The 13,886-nt window shown below is 43.4% G+C and overlaps 2 protein-coding genes across 5 annotated transcripts in view; one reads left to right on the top strand and one right to left on the bottom strand.

The window, feature by feature from the left end:
- Positions 1 to 9,977, top strand: part of tmprss3a (transmembrane serine protease 3a) — an 86,502-nt gene extending 76,525 nt beyond the window's left edge. For 2 of the 3 annotated variants that reach the window (XM_075478884.1, XM_075478883.1), the window contains exons 13-14: positions 3,974 to 4,126; positions 9,150 to 9,977. In XM_075478884.1, the coding sequence (XP_075334999.1) occupies positions 3,974 to 4,126; positions 9,150 to 9,194 (198 nt within the window). In that variant the 3' untranslated portion in view covers positions 9,195 to 9,977. The remainder of the gene's footprint in view (positions 1 to 3,973; positions 4,127 to 9,149) is intronic. The other variant, XM_075478885.1, reaches the window with a different exon arrangement.
- Positions 9,319 to 13,886, bottom strand: part of pknox1.1 (pbx/knotted 1 homeobox 1.1) — a 30,023-nt gene continuing 25,455 nt past the window's right edge. For both annotated transcript variants that reach the window (XM_075478888.1, XM_075478889.1), the window contains one exon: positions 9,319 to 11,169. In XM_075478888.1, coding sequence (XP_075335003.1) covers positions 10,988 to 11,169 — 182 coding nt within the window. In that variant the 3' untranslated portion in view covers positions 9,319 to 10,987. The remainder of the gene's footprint in view (positions 11,170 to 13,886) is intronic.

Genomic DNA, 13,886 nt, shown 5'->3' with positions numbered 1-13,886 from the left:
GATACCAGTCATTGTGATCATCGTCTCTTTCATCTTCACTCAATAAAGATTGCACTTGTTTATGCACTTGACCAAAATCATCCAAAAAAGCAACAAAACTGGAAAGTACTTGGTTAACCTCCTCTGTGGTATCACCGGCTTCAATTAGTGCATTTATTTCGTTGCGCTTCCTGGTTAACACGCTCAACTTTCCACGCCGACTTTTAATCAACTGGTATAATTGCTTTTCTTGCTCAACAGTTTCTTGTACATCGTCCACATTTTGTTCATCCATTTTTGCACTTTACAAGCTCAGTGCCAAGCGCTACAAGCATCCAGCATCACTTTACGCACCATCCAACACTTTGTTTGTTTGCTTCCGCGTAAACAATTGGCACGGCGGCCGAAGTTGCTTTAAAAGCGCACTACTCACGGTTGATGAGCTTCATCGGGTTTCAGGTGTCGAAGTAGTTTAATCCACAGTTCCAGTTTTCCAGATCCTTAATTATTTTCGACTTTGTTAGGTCCAATTTTTTCCAAAGTTCCAAGGAATGGAGAAACACTGGGACTCGGCTGGGATCAAACGCGCACTCCTTTTGTTGTAGAAAATAATTTATTGCGTCCAGGATGATAACAAGTGATGAATGAAAGTGCAGTCAAAATAAGCTAACAGTCCAAACTAAACGAAAAGATGATGAAAATGTAACAACATTAAGTAAGTACGGTCGAAAATAGTATGACAGCCCGGTCTGCATTTCCCATCCACCAAACCAACTCAAAAAAACCCTGATATAATGACTTTTGACCCAATGACGTCACCCAATGGTGATCGTCATACTTAAAGCAATTAACCTAATAACAAAACTAAATCATAATCCAGGCATAAGCATTCCACATTTTCCATAACAACTAAATATTTCATACCACATATGTCATACATAACCCAAATGTTACCTTAGTAGGCCAAAACATAAAAACCATCCAAATGGCTGTAACACTAAGAATCATCATGTGGCGGACTTGATTCTCCAGGATGCACATGAGTGCCTAGGGCACAGTGGACGTAATCATGTCTTATCTCACGTACGCCAAAGGTATTGGATCATTGATGCCCCCTCGTCATCAGAAAAATGCTGTCTCGGTGTACTACCTGTCGAACACAACATGGGGCATCAGGTACACAAATGATGGCAGACTTACCAAGAAACCGAGTTCTACCAAATGAACCACCCTTTACCAGAACTGGTGTGGATCTATTCGGGCCATTAATCGTCAAGCGGGGAAGAGTGTCTGTGAAAAGATATGGGGTGATATTCACCTGCCTTGCATGTCGTGCGGTCCACATAGAAATGGCAATCTCATTGGAGACCGACTCCTTTATTCAAGCTCTACGTCGCTTCCTTGCGAGAAGGGGTCAGGTGAAGGAAATAAGATCCGACAACGGGACCAACTTCGTCGGAGCCGACCATGAGCTGAAGAAGGCAATAAAGGAGTGGAATGCTGCACAGATTGAGAACAGCCTGCTTCAACGTTACATCAAGTGGTTGTTCAATCCACCATCCGGATCCCACCACGGAGGAGTGTGGGAAAGAATAATCCGTTCCATCAGGAAGATCATGAATGCTACATTGAGAGAACAAAGCCTGGACGAGGAAGGTCTTCAAATGTTCTTCTGCGAATGTGAAACCATCTTGAATAGTAGGCCTATCACTACGCCTTCTAATGACATGAATGATTTGGAAGCTCTTACCCCACAACAACTACTTTTGCTCAAGACTAACCCCAACCTACCACCGGGTGTCTTCGATGAGGATGATACTTACGCACACAAGAGATGGAGGCAGGTCCAGTACATGAGTGATCTGTTCTGGAAACGCTGGACCAGAGAATATCTGCCTCAACTCCAGAAAAGACAGAAATGGAATCATCCAGTGCGTAACTTCAGCCAGGGAGACGTAGTCTTGATCGTCGATGAATCAGCCCCCCGAGGATCATGGCTGATGGGAAGAATAGTGAAGATCGTGGTGGACGAGCATGGAGTCGTCCGCAAGGTTCGAGTCAAGACGAAGACGAACGAACTTGAGCGGCCGATCACCAAACTCTGCCTGCTTCAAGAAGTAGAATGAAAAGGACTGTTAAGTATTTTACTTCTATTTTGTAATTGTTTCTACGATAGAAAGCAATTAGGGGCCGGGTATGTAGCGGCCAAAGTAGACTTCATGTTTATATGAATAGGAATTAATGCTTAAAAAGATAGATCATATAATTTGGATTTATAATTTAATAGATGTGTTTATTTTATGATTAAAATGATGACTATTATATAGAAAGGTTAAAAGAATTATAATTTATGTGCATAGTATATTTGTTACATATAGATTAAAAAGGTGTACTGTCGCTTTAAGAACTGACCGAGCCGGCTACCATAGGAAACGCTTTCACGCTTCTCCCTTCAGATCGCCAGGAACCATCGAAGCGAACAGCCTTCTTACCTGCAGCTCTGCGCCTCCTGCAGATATTAGAAGCTTTTCATTTCAGTAGTTTATATTTTAGTGAATTCATTTATGTTTTGTAAGTGTCAAAAAGAGGAGTAAACTTCAACTTTCATTTCAAAACGTTGTGGAGTAGATTTATTTCAAACTACATGGACATTGACAGTGGAAACAGCAACGTTGGGGTCGGAGAGTTTCAGTGTAAAGCCTGATTTATGCTTCAGGCGCAAAGCCTCTGACGCTCGGACGCAGAGCCTCTGCGAGCGTCAAAATCTTGACCACTCCCCCACGCAGAGGCTCTGCGCGCGTTGTCGTGCACCTCAGAAAAATTCTGACTACAAGTCGGACGCACGCAGACCACCAACGGAAGTGCGCAGACAAAAGCGGCTGTGATTGGTCCTCGGTGTGCCTTTCCGGTTGTCTGTGTGGCTTCCTCCTTTGCATTTTCGCCAACTCCAATAAAAGAAGCTGTTCTTCTTCGATGTCGAGCAACTCCAGATCCATATCTTGCATACACTTTTTTTTTTTTGAAAGATAAACACTTCCGCCGGCGCCGCCGAAAGTTCTCGTCACCGCCCACCGAAATTCTCGCGAGGGGAAACTGCTGTGCGTCCAGAGAAATTCCAGACCGAGGTTGCAGAACCATAACATGAAAAGTGGTTCGCGACCAGAGCAAAGCAACACGTCAAGACGATAGACGCAGAACTATAATCCGCCCTTAAGAAATAGCACTTTCCTAGTGGTCTCACTAAGAACAAGCCTTTACAAATAGATAAATAAATAATTTAAATCTAAAATTAAATTTTATTTTATTACTGTTTTCTAATTGAAAATAGTGCTGTTCCTGCACTTTACTTTTTACATTTTCTATTTTCGTGAAGGTGTATGTAAATAAACTCAATTTCCAAAGAAAGCCACAGGTGTAAGCTCTCAAATACTTTTTGAATTTTGTTTCTATCTGCTACAGAGGCTGAGAAATCAATCATTTAGTAGGGGTTGACACAATTGCTGAATTTCCAGAAAAACTTCAGGTTTTAGGGGGTCTTTCTGAAATCGTCCCTAGGTTTTACAGGCATTCTTTTCCAGGCGTTTTAGGCCTAAATGGGTTAACCTGTGAAAAGTTCTATACAAATAAACTGTACTTACTTACTTACTTACTCAGCGGTATCAAATCCTTGATGTGTGTGAGGAGGTCCTTATAATCCTGCTTCAGCCTGCCAGGGCACTGCTGAATGATGCTCACACTGTTCCAATCTTAGTCAAAAACTCATTTTTACCTTAGATTTTGGCAGAACAGACCCAGAATTTTTTTTTTATTTGATTCACATCTTCACATACAGCCTGAAAACTTTGGTTATACTATATTGTGCTTTGTTGGGCAAAATAGAATATGTACAAATCAAATGTCTTTGATTTCATAAACTTTTTAAAAATGTGTCATAATAGCCACCAAAAAAAAAATAGCTGAGTTATAAATGCAGTGATGTCCTATGTTTCTACAGGGGGACAGTGGAGGCCCTCTTGCCTGTGAAGACTCATCTGTGTGGAAGCTCGTTGGGGCAACCAGCTGGGGAATAGGGTGCGCTATGAGGAACAAACCAGGTGTTTACACCCGCATCACAAAGTCACTCAGCTGGATCCACCAACAGATGGAGGTCAGTACTGTGTCCTGTTTGAAGACGGGACCAGGCCAGTGTTTGATCTTTGGAAAATGTAGTTGGTCAGTCTGGCCTAAAGTATTGTCCATGCAAAGTAACACAAGAGAGACCAGACTGGACCAATCAGGTGCCACTGAGGTGCTTATGTAGAGTTCAGGCTGATTTATGGGCGCCTACAGAGAGCCCTCTCCGTCGCTTGCGTGCATCGGCCAAACTTCCTATCTATCCGTCAACGCGACGGAGACCGCAAGGGTTATGATTGGTCGGCTAACAACATCATTTCCAGAATCACTTTTCCGGTTTAGCTCGTTCCTCTCAGAATAACACCGCCACACAGTTTACTGTGTGCCGGTCAACATTTGGTCAAAATTATTTGCATTTCAGCATTGCAAATCAACAAGCTCCAACTCCATCAACAGTCTTTCTCTCTCGGTCGCCATCGTTCACTGTGAGGAGTGGAACGGAGCCGGAAGGTGAACAATCAATCAACGACTTTCACCATAGACGTAAGAGATTAGGTCGTTTAACGTAGCGACGCCTACTGATCGGGAGGTGAACTGCCTCGCGTATCCGACATCCCGACGGAGAACTTCGAAAGGACGGAGAGCTGACGGAGAAGCATACTGAGGCCTTTACGTGTTAGGGGGTTGAAAACAACAGGCACTCAACAAGCACTTGTTGATCTGATATGGCTGCCACATATCCTCTTAGTGTAAACTCTCACCAGCCCATTGTTCTAAGGGGGGCTCTAAGGGGGTAAAAACAAGAAAACCTCTACACCACAAGAAACTGAATCCTAGCCACTTGCTCTATACCACTAATAGACCCTATACTATTGTCCGGTATAAGCCACCCTGATAAAAGGGGCTCTGGCTGCCTGTAGGGTTGAGCTCACTTCAGATTCGGGTGCCAGGTTTGTCCCTGAGCATGTCTGGTCTGAACAGGAGACACCATGTGGTTTCCACCAGCATACTGCTCAGATCTGCCATCCAAGGCTAGTGAGGCCAATCTGGAGTACCAGCTGCACATTGCCCTTTTTTATCCTTGCCATGGCTAACTGTTGGCTGGAGGGGAAAGGGAAGAAAGGCAAAAAGCAGACAGACCACTAGTGTTCCCATGGGACCCAAAACAGAGTACCACAGAGACGATAGCTGGTCTGCTGGGTGGTGAAAATGTTGAGTCTTCCCAAAATGAGACCAAAAGGGCCAAACAAAATCTGGATTAACCCATAATTTCCCCCATGACAGAAGATCTGTGGCAAAACTGGCCTTCCCGGACAAATTTTTTGCCTCCAAGGTTACGTACCTGTGCATCGAGGACCCCAGCCAGGCATCCAGCCTATTTTAGAGGCACCAGCCATTGCTGTTACACTTCTGCACACTGGGCCCAATGATACCCTGTCCTTTAGGTCCGATGTTGTACTCCACCACATATCTGAAGGGAAACTAACCCTGACTATCCTCATATGCATTTTGCTACAAATTAAGCTTAGAAGATACAGTTCAATTCAAGACGAGTATAATCAAATGAACTGTAATCCAGTCATAATCCAATAGAATCAAATGAATAAAAATCCAAATGAGTTCAATTCGACTCATGCCCATTAAAAAAAAATGTAAACATTTTTTTTTTCATTGTTCCTTGCAAAGGAAACCAACAGATCGTAATAACTTCTCTTTATTTTAATCCTGTCTTGAGCATATATGAGGCAACATTTGAGAGGAAACCTCCATCAGAACCAGAACCAGGAAGGGGGTCCATCTGCCTGGACCAGCTGGGGGCTGAGAGGACAGGAAAGAGGGGACAACAAGCACCGTAACACCAGGCCAGATACCTGCTGAGAGAGAGAAACACAAGTTAATGACAACAATGATGTCATATGTACATGGAGAGGAAAGAGAGCAGAGGGAGGAGAGGTGCATCATGGGAGCTCCCCCAGCAGTCTAGGCCTATAGCAGCAGAACTATGGGATGTTTCAGGGTCACCTGTAGCCTGATTAACATCAACTTTCAAATCTCTTCGAGATTCTGGTCTGACCAAGACAATAACGAATACGATTCGAAATGGCCTGGTCAACCCGCCTCCCTCAGGTTGCTACTGGTTGAGGCCAGAAAAGGCTGTGCCTAAGCTTAAGCCAATCACACCACTCTTTCCTCTGATGTATGTAACGCGCCCCATTGATTTAGCTACCAGCGGGGCTAACTGGTAGATTAAACTCTTACCAAAGCCAGTAGGGAGCAAGGCGAAAACGTCTTTCCTGTCAAGAAATGATTCAAGGGCTGTTCTTTGCTCGATTTTTAACGAGAATCTCCCGTCGAACACTTTCATTACAGCATCTACAGCAGTGTCAAAAGCTTGACGCTGCTCCATGTTGATATTGAATGAAGCGCTTCCGTGTACAATCCATGGGTTGAGTCACAGTTCAACCACGTCACTACCTTGAACACGCCTCTACCCTGGGCCGTTGGCGCTGCTCAAAGTTGATTGCTTCCCGACAAAGTGGGTGGAGCTTCCCCTGCCAGGGGGAACTCGAATCAACCTGAACAAGCAATTTGCCTGAGGTAGTGCAGCAGAGCCGAAGGTGTTGCGTCACTGCGAGGGCGGAGCCTGGGTAGGTCACCTGAGCCATCCCTAACTATAAGCTTTATCAGAAAGGAAAGTTTTTGATACGTTTTTCTAAAGCTGCTGTACTTGATGATACATCACTGATAATAGTGGGAAGGACTCCATCAATCTTCTCTCTGATAGAAACAATTTTATTAATAAAGAAGCTCATGAAATCATCACTGCTGAGAGTTAAAGGAATACCTGGCTCAGCAGAGCTCGGACTCTTAGTCAGACTGGCTACAGTGCTGAAGAGAAACCTGGGATTATTCTTATTCTCTTCTATCAATGATGAATAATAAGCAGTTCTAGCTTTACGAAGGGCTTTCTTATCCGTTATTAAACTATCTTTCCAGACTAACTGAGACTCTTCTAAATTAGAGGAACACCACTGTCTCTCCAGCTTTCTTACAGTCTGCTTTAAAGCACGCAGCTGTGAATTATACCAAGGAGCCAACCTTGATACACAACAACAAACACAAGAGGTTTCTGTGATTTCCACTTTGGGAAAAATTGAGAATCAGAAGCCCCTTTCACACTGAGGAATAACCTGCGTTTAATCCGCGAATTTAGCATGTCCGCTGTTGCGTTCACACTGCCGACCCGGGCTGCCGCGTCAACTCGACTCACCTTTCGACCCGCGTCGGACCCTAGTCTTTTTGCCGAGCCGAGTTTGGTGGGAACGCAATTGACGCGGGTCGGACATGGGCGTGGCGTGAGGAGTTTAAAAGACAGAATGGACAGCTGATTCAGAACAACAGCGACAGGTGAGGACAAGTTTTACTCTGTTTTACATCAAGTTGGAGACATTATTGAAGATGGCCAACTGGGGAGACAAGGAGGTCCGCGAGCTCCTCAGCCTCCGAGCAGAGGACGTTATTTACCGCCACATTTCGGGGACTATAGTGCTCTTGTATTCTCCGCATATGTTCTTCGGCGGCATCCCACGTTGTAACCACCCACACCCCGTAAAATAACATCTCCATGAACTGCATATACAATTGCAAAAAGGAGTCCTCAAGGTGTATTTAACCCTACCTCCGACGCATGGGTTGTGCCTACGTCATTGTACACGCCCAGCATTTTATGTGTTTCGTGTGACGCTCTGCCACTAGGCCACGCCCCCTGAACTCGGCTTCAGGCGACACAGGTCACCCTGACACGCCAAGCGTTCACATTGCTCGACGCGGGTCAAAGGTGCAATTTGGACCCGCTAAGGTAGCGGGTCGCAGTGTGAAAGGGGCTAGAGATTCAAAAGAGCTCAAACTAATCTTGGGTCTGGGACTGATGAGTAACCCTGATCTGAAAATAGCTGCCACTCCTCCTCCTCTGCCTGTGGTTCCAGGAACGTGAACATTTAAACAGTCAGAGGGAGTTGCTTCATTAATGCTAACATGATGCTAACATGATCCTCCTGCTGCAGCCAGGTTTCTGTAAGACAAAATATATCAATATGATGATCACAAATCAACTCATTCACTAACAGAGACTTCGAAAGGAGAGATCTGATATTCAGCAAACCACATTTAATAGTTTGATGTTTTTGTTCAGTTAGGCTTAAAACTTTCCTTTCTGATAAAGCTTATAGTTAGGGATGGCTCAGGTGATCCTGAAACATCCCATAGTTAAGCTGCTATAGGCCCAGCCTGCTGGGGGGCCTCATCTGTCACACCTTTCCTCACTTTACTCTCTTTATGTATATGTGACATTATTGTGGTCATTAACTCGTGTTTCCCTGTTCCAACAGATATCCTTTGAATGGTGTTACAGTGTTTGTTGTCCCCTCCTTTCTGTCTTCTCATACCCCAGCTGGTGGAGGCGGATGGCCACCCTTCCTGAGTCTGGTTCTGCCAGAGGTTTCTTCCTGTTAAAAGGGAGTCGTTTCTCTCCACAGTCGCCTCAGGCACGCTCAGGCCGGGAGATTGGACCGAAAAACAAAAAGTTTTCAGTGCAATCTGTTGGTTTTCTTAGCTAGGAAATTGTTTTTGAATTGGCTCTATATGAACGAATTGGAATATTTTATAAATAATTATGATTACAATAAATTGAATTCCAATTGGCTTGAATTGGACTTTATTATCTAAGTGCCTTGAGATGACATTTGTTTTAACTTGGAGCTTTATAGATAAACTGAATTGAATTGAAATTGAATTGATAGCACCTGGTCTTCTCACAGCAGTGTGGAACATGTCTTATGAACCATTTTAACATTTCACCAAATTCTGCATATTTAGAGTATCTGGAAGCTGCACCAGAATTCACATTTAACAACGGCTCAGTGCGAGGTTGTGAGGTCACACACACATCACATGAGCTCGTACTGGGTCGACAAATTCAGAAACATTGAGACAAATGTTATCAGAGTTGGGACCATTACCTCAACATGTGCTAACGCTGTCCATTTTCTGTCTTCCAGAGAGAAGAGGCCCGTAATTCACCAACCCAGAGAACAGACAACTGAATCTCCTACGGTTCCTTCACACTGGATCCCATCGACATCTTTTCACAACTCAGAAATATTCAAAGAGACAAACTGTGGATCTGAATGGAGTTTGAGTGTCGAGCTGAAGAGACTTTGCACGGCAGAGAGTTAGGCATTGTTTATTCCAAAATAGAAAGCTCTAAGGCAAAACAGATAAGAGAGGTGAACGTTTCATAAAAAGCAAGACAGACCCAAGTGAAGAACAGAGTTCAGCGCCTGGAATCACCCAGTCTCAACAAGAGGAATATACCCCACATTATGGCAATTGTTATCAAGTACAATATTACAGTGATTCAAACAAGAAGCATCCCAATTTGTGCATTAATATCAACAACTTGATAGAGATTTGAAATGTTTCACTACACGTTTGTGTAGTGGCAGGGAGAGACCGCAGCGCTTCGTCCCAGTCCTTCATGCAGGCAGCTTTCCACAAGTTAGTTTCCAAAGTGGCACAAAGCACGTGTCCAGAAATAAAAGGTAAATGCGTGCAAAACGTCCGCTGCTTCTCGTTGATGATGGAGTTCACTATGGATACTGTCTCTCAGAGGTTTCAATCCCAGACCCTGTGATTGTGTGATTAGCATAGTGTTTTGGATTGTACATTTAAGAAAATGATGCTACTCCTGTAAAAGGATACAAAGATGTATGATATACACAATGTGGTCACTCTGGAGCTGTATTTCAAAATATGAGCACTGCAGTCAAGTAACTATGCAAGATTACTTCTTCAAATTACTGTAAAGTTGCTGTACACAAAGTAAATGGAAGTTATTAACATTGCATTACAGTGTTCTGCAGTGTAGTGTCTTTGTGACCAATTTCATCAAGGGTCAGACCTTCTGTTTGTGCTTCTTGGCAGGATCTCTTTACAAAAGAACATATATAAGGCCTTGTTAGTATTGTAAGTTTAAAACCAATTTAAATAGCAATTTTCATCAGCATTTAATTCCTTTTTCTGGTTTTTAGAAAACTTCAAAGAACCCTGGAAAACAGGGTCACTAACTTTAATTAGGAATCTGTACATAAATATTCCTTACAAAACAGAACACACAAAAATGTAACTAAAACACTAATTTCATGTTTATATAGAAAAATAAGCATCTCTAATCTCTTTTTTTGTCACTGTCCACGTGTGCTCTGCTGAGCCTTCAGAGGCCCCCAGCTGAGCCTTCAGAGGCCCCCAGCTGAGCCTTCAGAGGCCCCCAGCTGAGCCTTCAGAGGCCCCCTGCTGAGTCTTCAGGTGCCCAGGGGAGCCTTCAGAGGCCCAGGTGAGAGTCATGGAGTCAGTCAGAAGAGTGGGCACATCTACTCAAAACACAAGCATGCGAAAAGTGAAGACAAACCATTATACACACAACTTTCAAGTGTTGGCATCCAAAATCAGAGATAAGAATTCAACGGGGACAAAGACCGAATAAAACAAACAAAAACAGGCAAAAAAAAAGAAAGAAAAAAAAGACAATATTTATTAACGGATCATACAAATTTTCTTCTGGTGTTTTTAAACACATCTTTTGTCTTTCTTCTATTGATTTAATCTTTTTGAGCTTAAATATACAAAAAGTGCACTCGCCTACATCAACAAACGCTTAAAAAACTGTTTCTGAAGTGAAACTCCTGATGTACACACACGCAGCGCAGCTGGAAGAGTGCAGGACTACTGTTCAGGTACGTTCTGTGCTCAACATAAACCTAATGGGACTGTATGCTGCAGACCTTTGTCTGCACATCTTGAGTGTATGCGTAGATCAGTGTGTGAGGGGGTGCGTCCTCTACTGCAAGGAGTCGCTGTTGTCCAGGCCCAGCCCGGCCATGTCTGCGTCATCGTCCTCATCTCCACTATCTCCTGACTCGTCTTCACTGTGACCTCCCAGCATCACCTGCTGCACTGCCAGAGTGGCACCATCTGATGTCAGGCTCTGCAGACCCTCCATGTTCATCGTCACCAGTGTACCTGAGAACGAGCACATGACTGCAGAGGTTACCATTTACAGGGCACAAGTACAATACTGGACACAGCAGCACCAGAGGAACACTGCTTTGTATTCACAGCTAAAACCATGGAGTTCCCCAGGGTTCTGTGCTTGGACCGATTCTTTTCACTTTATACATGCTTCCATTAGGTAACATTATTAGACAGCATGGCATATATTTCCATTGCTATGCTGATGATACTCAGCTGTACTTCTCTATAAAACCAGATGAACCCAATAGGTTGGTCAGACTACAAGCATGTCTTAAAGACATAAAGACCTGGATGACTCAGAACTGTCTGCTGCTAAATTCAGACAAAACTGAAGTCGTTATCTTTGGACCTGAGCGTTTCAGGGAGAAACTGTCTAGTTAAATAGTTTCATTGGCTCCCTGTTAAATTCAGAATAGAATTTAAGATTCTTCTCCTCACATTTAAAGCTCTTAATCACCAAGATTGCTGTGGTGGTCTTCCTTCAAACGAATGATCATGTCCTGAGGCAAAACACTGAACTAGGCTTGTTCGGTATAGGGTATAGGTACTGTAAAAATTGGCTTTGTTCTTAGACATTATGAATGAAATAAGTCTCAGTACTTTTCCATGATGACCTAAAGTGATCCAGGAGTAGAAAGACAAAACATTTAGGAAAGCAAGGGCAGATTCACACACACACATTGTTTTGGGCTGATCCAGAGAATATGACGAAGCATGTTGAACCTACTCAAGTCCAATCATACTCAGTCGAGTGTGAGTCCAACCTATGAGGCTATAAATACAAATTACAACTGGAAATCGAGGCGCAGTCTGACAGACTTCCTGCGGGGATTCTTGCCCACTGAGCCCAGCGCTGATATGCTTTGACGTGTGACTACAAATAAAGACTTCATTTTCACTTGAATTACTCCGGTCCGTTCTTGAGGTTCCAACTAAAAGAACCGAATCTAACAATGGTGCCGTGACAAGAGGTTGGCAGGCTCGGAGGACGGCTCGAGGTGATTGGAGGGACGACTTTTTTCAGACAATTTGAGGCGCCAGAACTAAGGTGAGCAGAACACCTCTTAATGACTAAATGTGAAATTTCTGCATATTGGGTAACCTAAATGAAGTTGTCTGAATTGAGTTGTCCTCTGATCATGGTAAATCCAAGTGTTAATGTACTGTCTGATGTTTGTATTGAATGGTAACACGTCAAGTATAAACACATAGCCTCACACAGGGAAAGTGAATAAGTGTCCTGACAAGTGAATTCGAACAAATAAAAGACAAGATAAATTCATTTTATAAATGAATATCCCATTCGGGGAACTTGTCTTCAAAATTGAGAGGTTTCCGTGCACGAATAGCTACGTATAACGAGGGAGTTTATAATTCCCGAAAAGGTACCGGGTCGACTAGACAAATAAAATTAGTGGAATTCCGGAACGGAAGGGCTTCTCCCCTGACGAGTGTTGGGACGAAGGATTGAGGACTTCCGTACTGCGAAGCAGTCTAAATCCAGAAACTGAGTCGGATGTACTGAATAAATTTAAACTGTAGGACACAGGGACAGAATTTGGTTTATTTTCATGCAACTGTGGGGTGGGGTTCCTGCTTGATTGATATTTTACTGCACATATCATGCAGATCTCAAGTGGTTCTGTTTCAAAATATTGGGGTTGGTATAGATAAAAAGGGGGAGATAACAGTATATTTATGGTGTGAATATGTCACAAAAATTTAATGAAAGATGGAACAAAATGGTCCGGGGTGAGAAGAAAAACGAGGGACAGATAAATTGGACTGGAGAAATGCAGAAAAAGAGTGTGCGAGTTTGCTCCACTGAGGCTGAGTGTGTGTGTTCAAAATGTTTTCAAATCAAACGAGAGAGTAAGAATCAAGCACATGCATGATACAGAAGGAAAAAGTTGCTATATGATATATTTGATCCCAAAGTTTATTGACAAAAGTTAATAATTTTTTTTCAGCATCAACGCACTACTAAGAGACCTGTAAGAGGTTTGACCTGAGGCCTGAAGTTACTAACTAAAGATCAGCTGTGCAGCAGCATTACAGGAAATAATGAATAATGAATAATGAAAAGCCTCAAACGCTTTTTGAGCCATAATATTCCCAATTTAATTTTATAGTTGTTCTCTTTGTCATAAATGCGCACACTCTAAGATTGTCTTTTCTCAACCCTGCTTCCCTTTTTTCTCTCATTCAGCCCTGAGAGCAGGGCTGGACTGACAGTCGGGCATACCGGGCATTTTCCTGGTGGGCCGACGCCCCTCGAGGGCCGGTGATGTCGGTTTCTTTTTTTTTTTTTTTTTGATTAATGTAAAAAAAAAAAAAAAAAAAAAAAAAAAAAAGTGACCGGCGGGCGGCCCACGATTTCATGTTGACGGGGCTAGTCCAATGAAATCTCTCAGCACCTCTTTGGCCCGCCCCTCCCCTCACCGTTTACCCAGGTCATCAATCCTACCATTTGAGCTGAACGGACTAGGAGAGAACAGTCAAAAACCGAAATGGATAAACAACAGAAACGAAAGGGTGGTGCACAGAAGCTGCGAGATAAAAGGCTAAAAAGCCTACAAGCAGCAAAATGTGCGAAGCTTACTGACATGTTTGCAAGTGCTTTCACCACGACCACAGCACCGGGTGCAGGGCCATCAAGTGCAGGGCCAGGGCCGTCAACATCAGCAGCAGCCCCCAGTGCACGA

The sequence above is a fragment of the Odontesthes bonariensis genome, chromosome 12, assembly GCF_027942865.1.
Source record: "Odontesthes bonariensis isolate fOdoBon6 chromosome 12, fOdoBon6.hap1, whole genome shotgun sequence".
In the NCBI taxonomy this organism is placed as follows: domain Eukaryota; kingdom Metazoa; phylum Chordata; class Actinopteri; order Atheriniformes; family Atherinopsidae; genus Odontesthes; species Odontesthes bonariensis.
The sequence above is the reverse complement of the archived record's forward strand: the minus strand, read 5'-3'. Positions and strand labels throughout refer to the sequence as shown.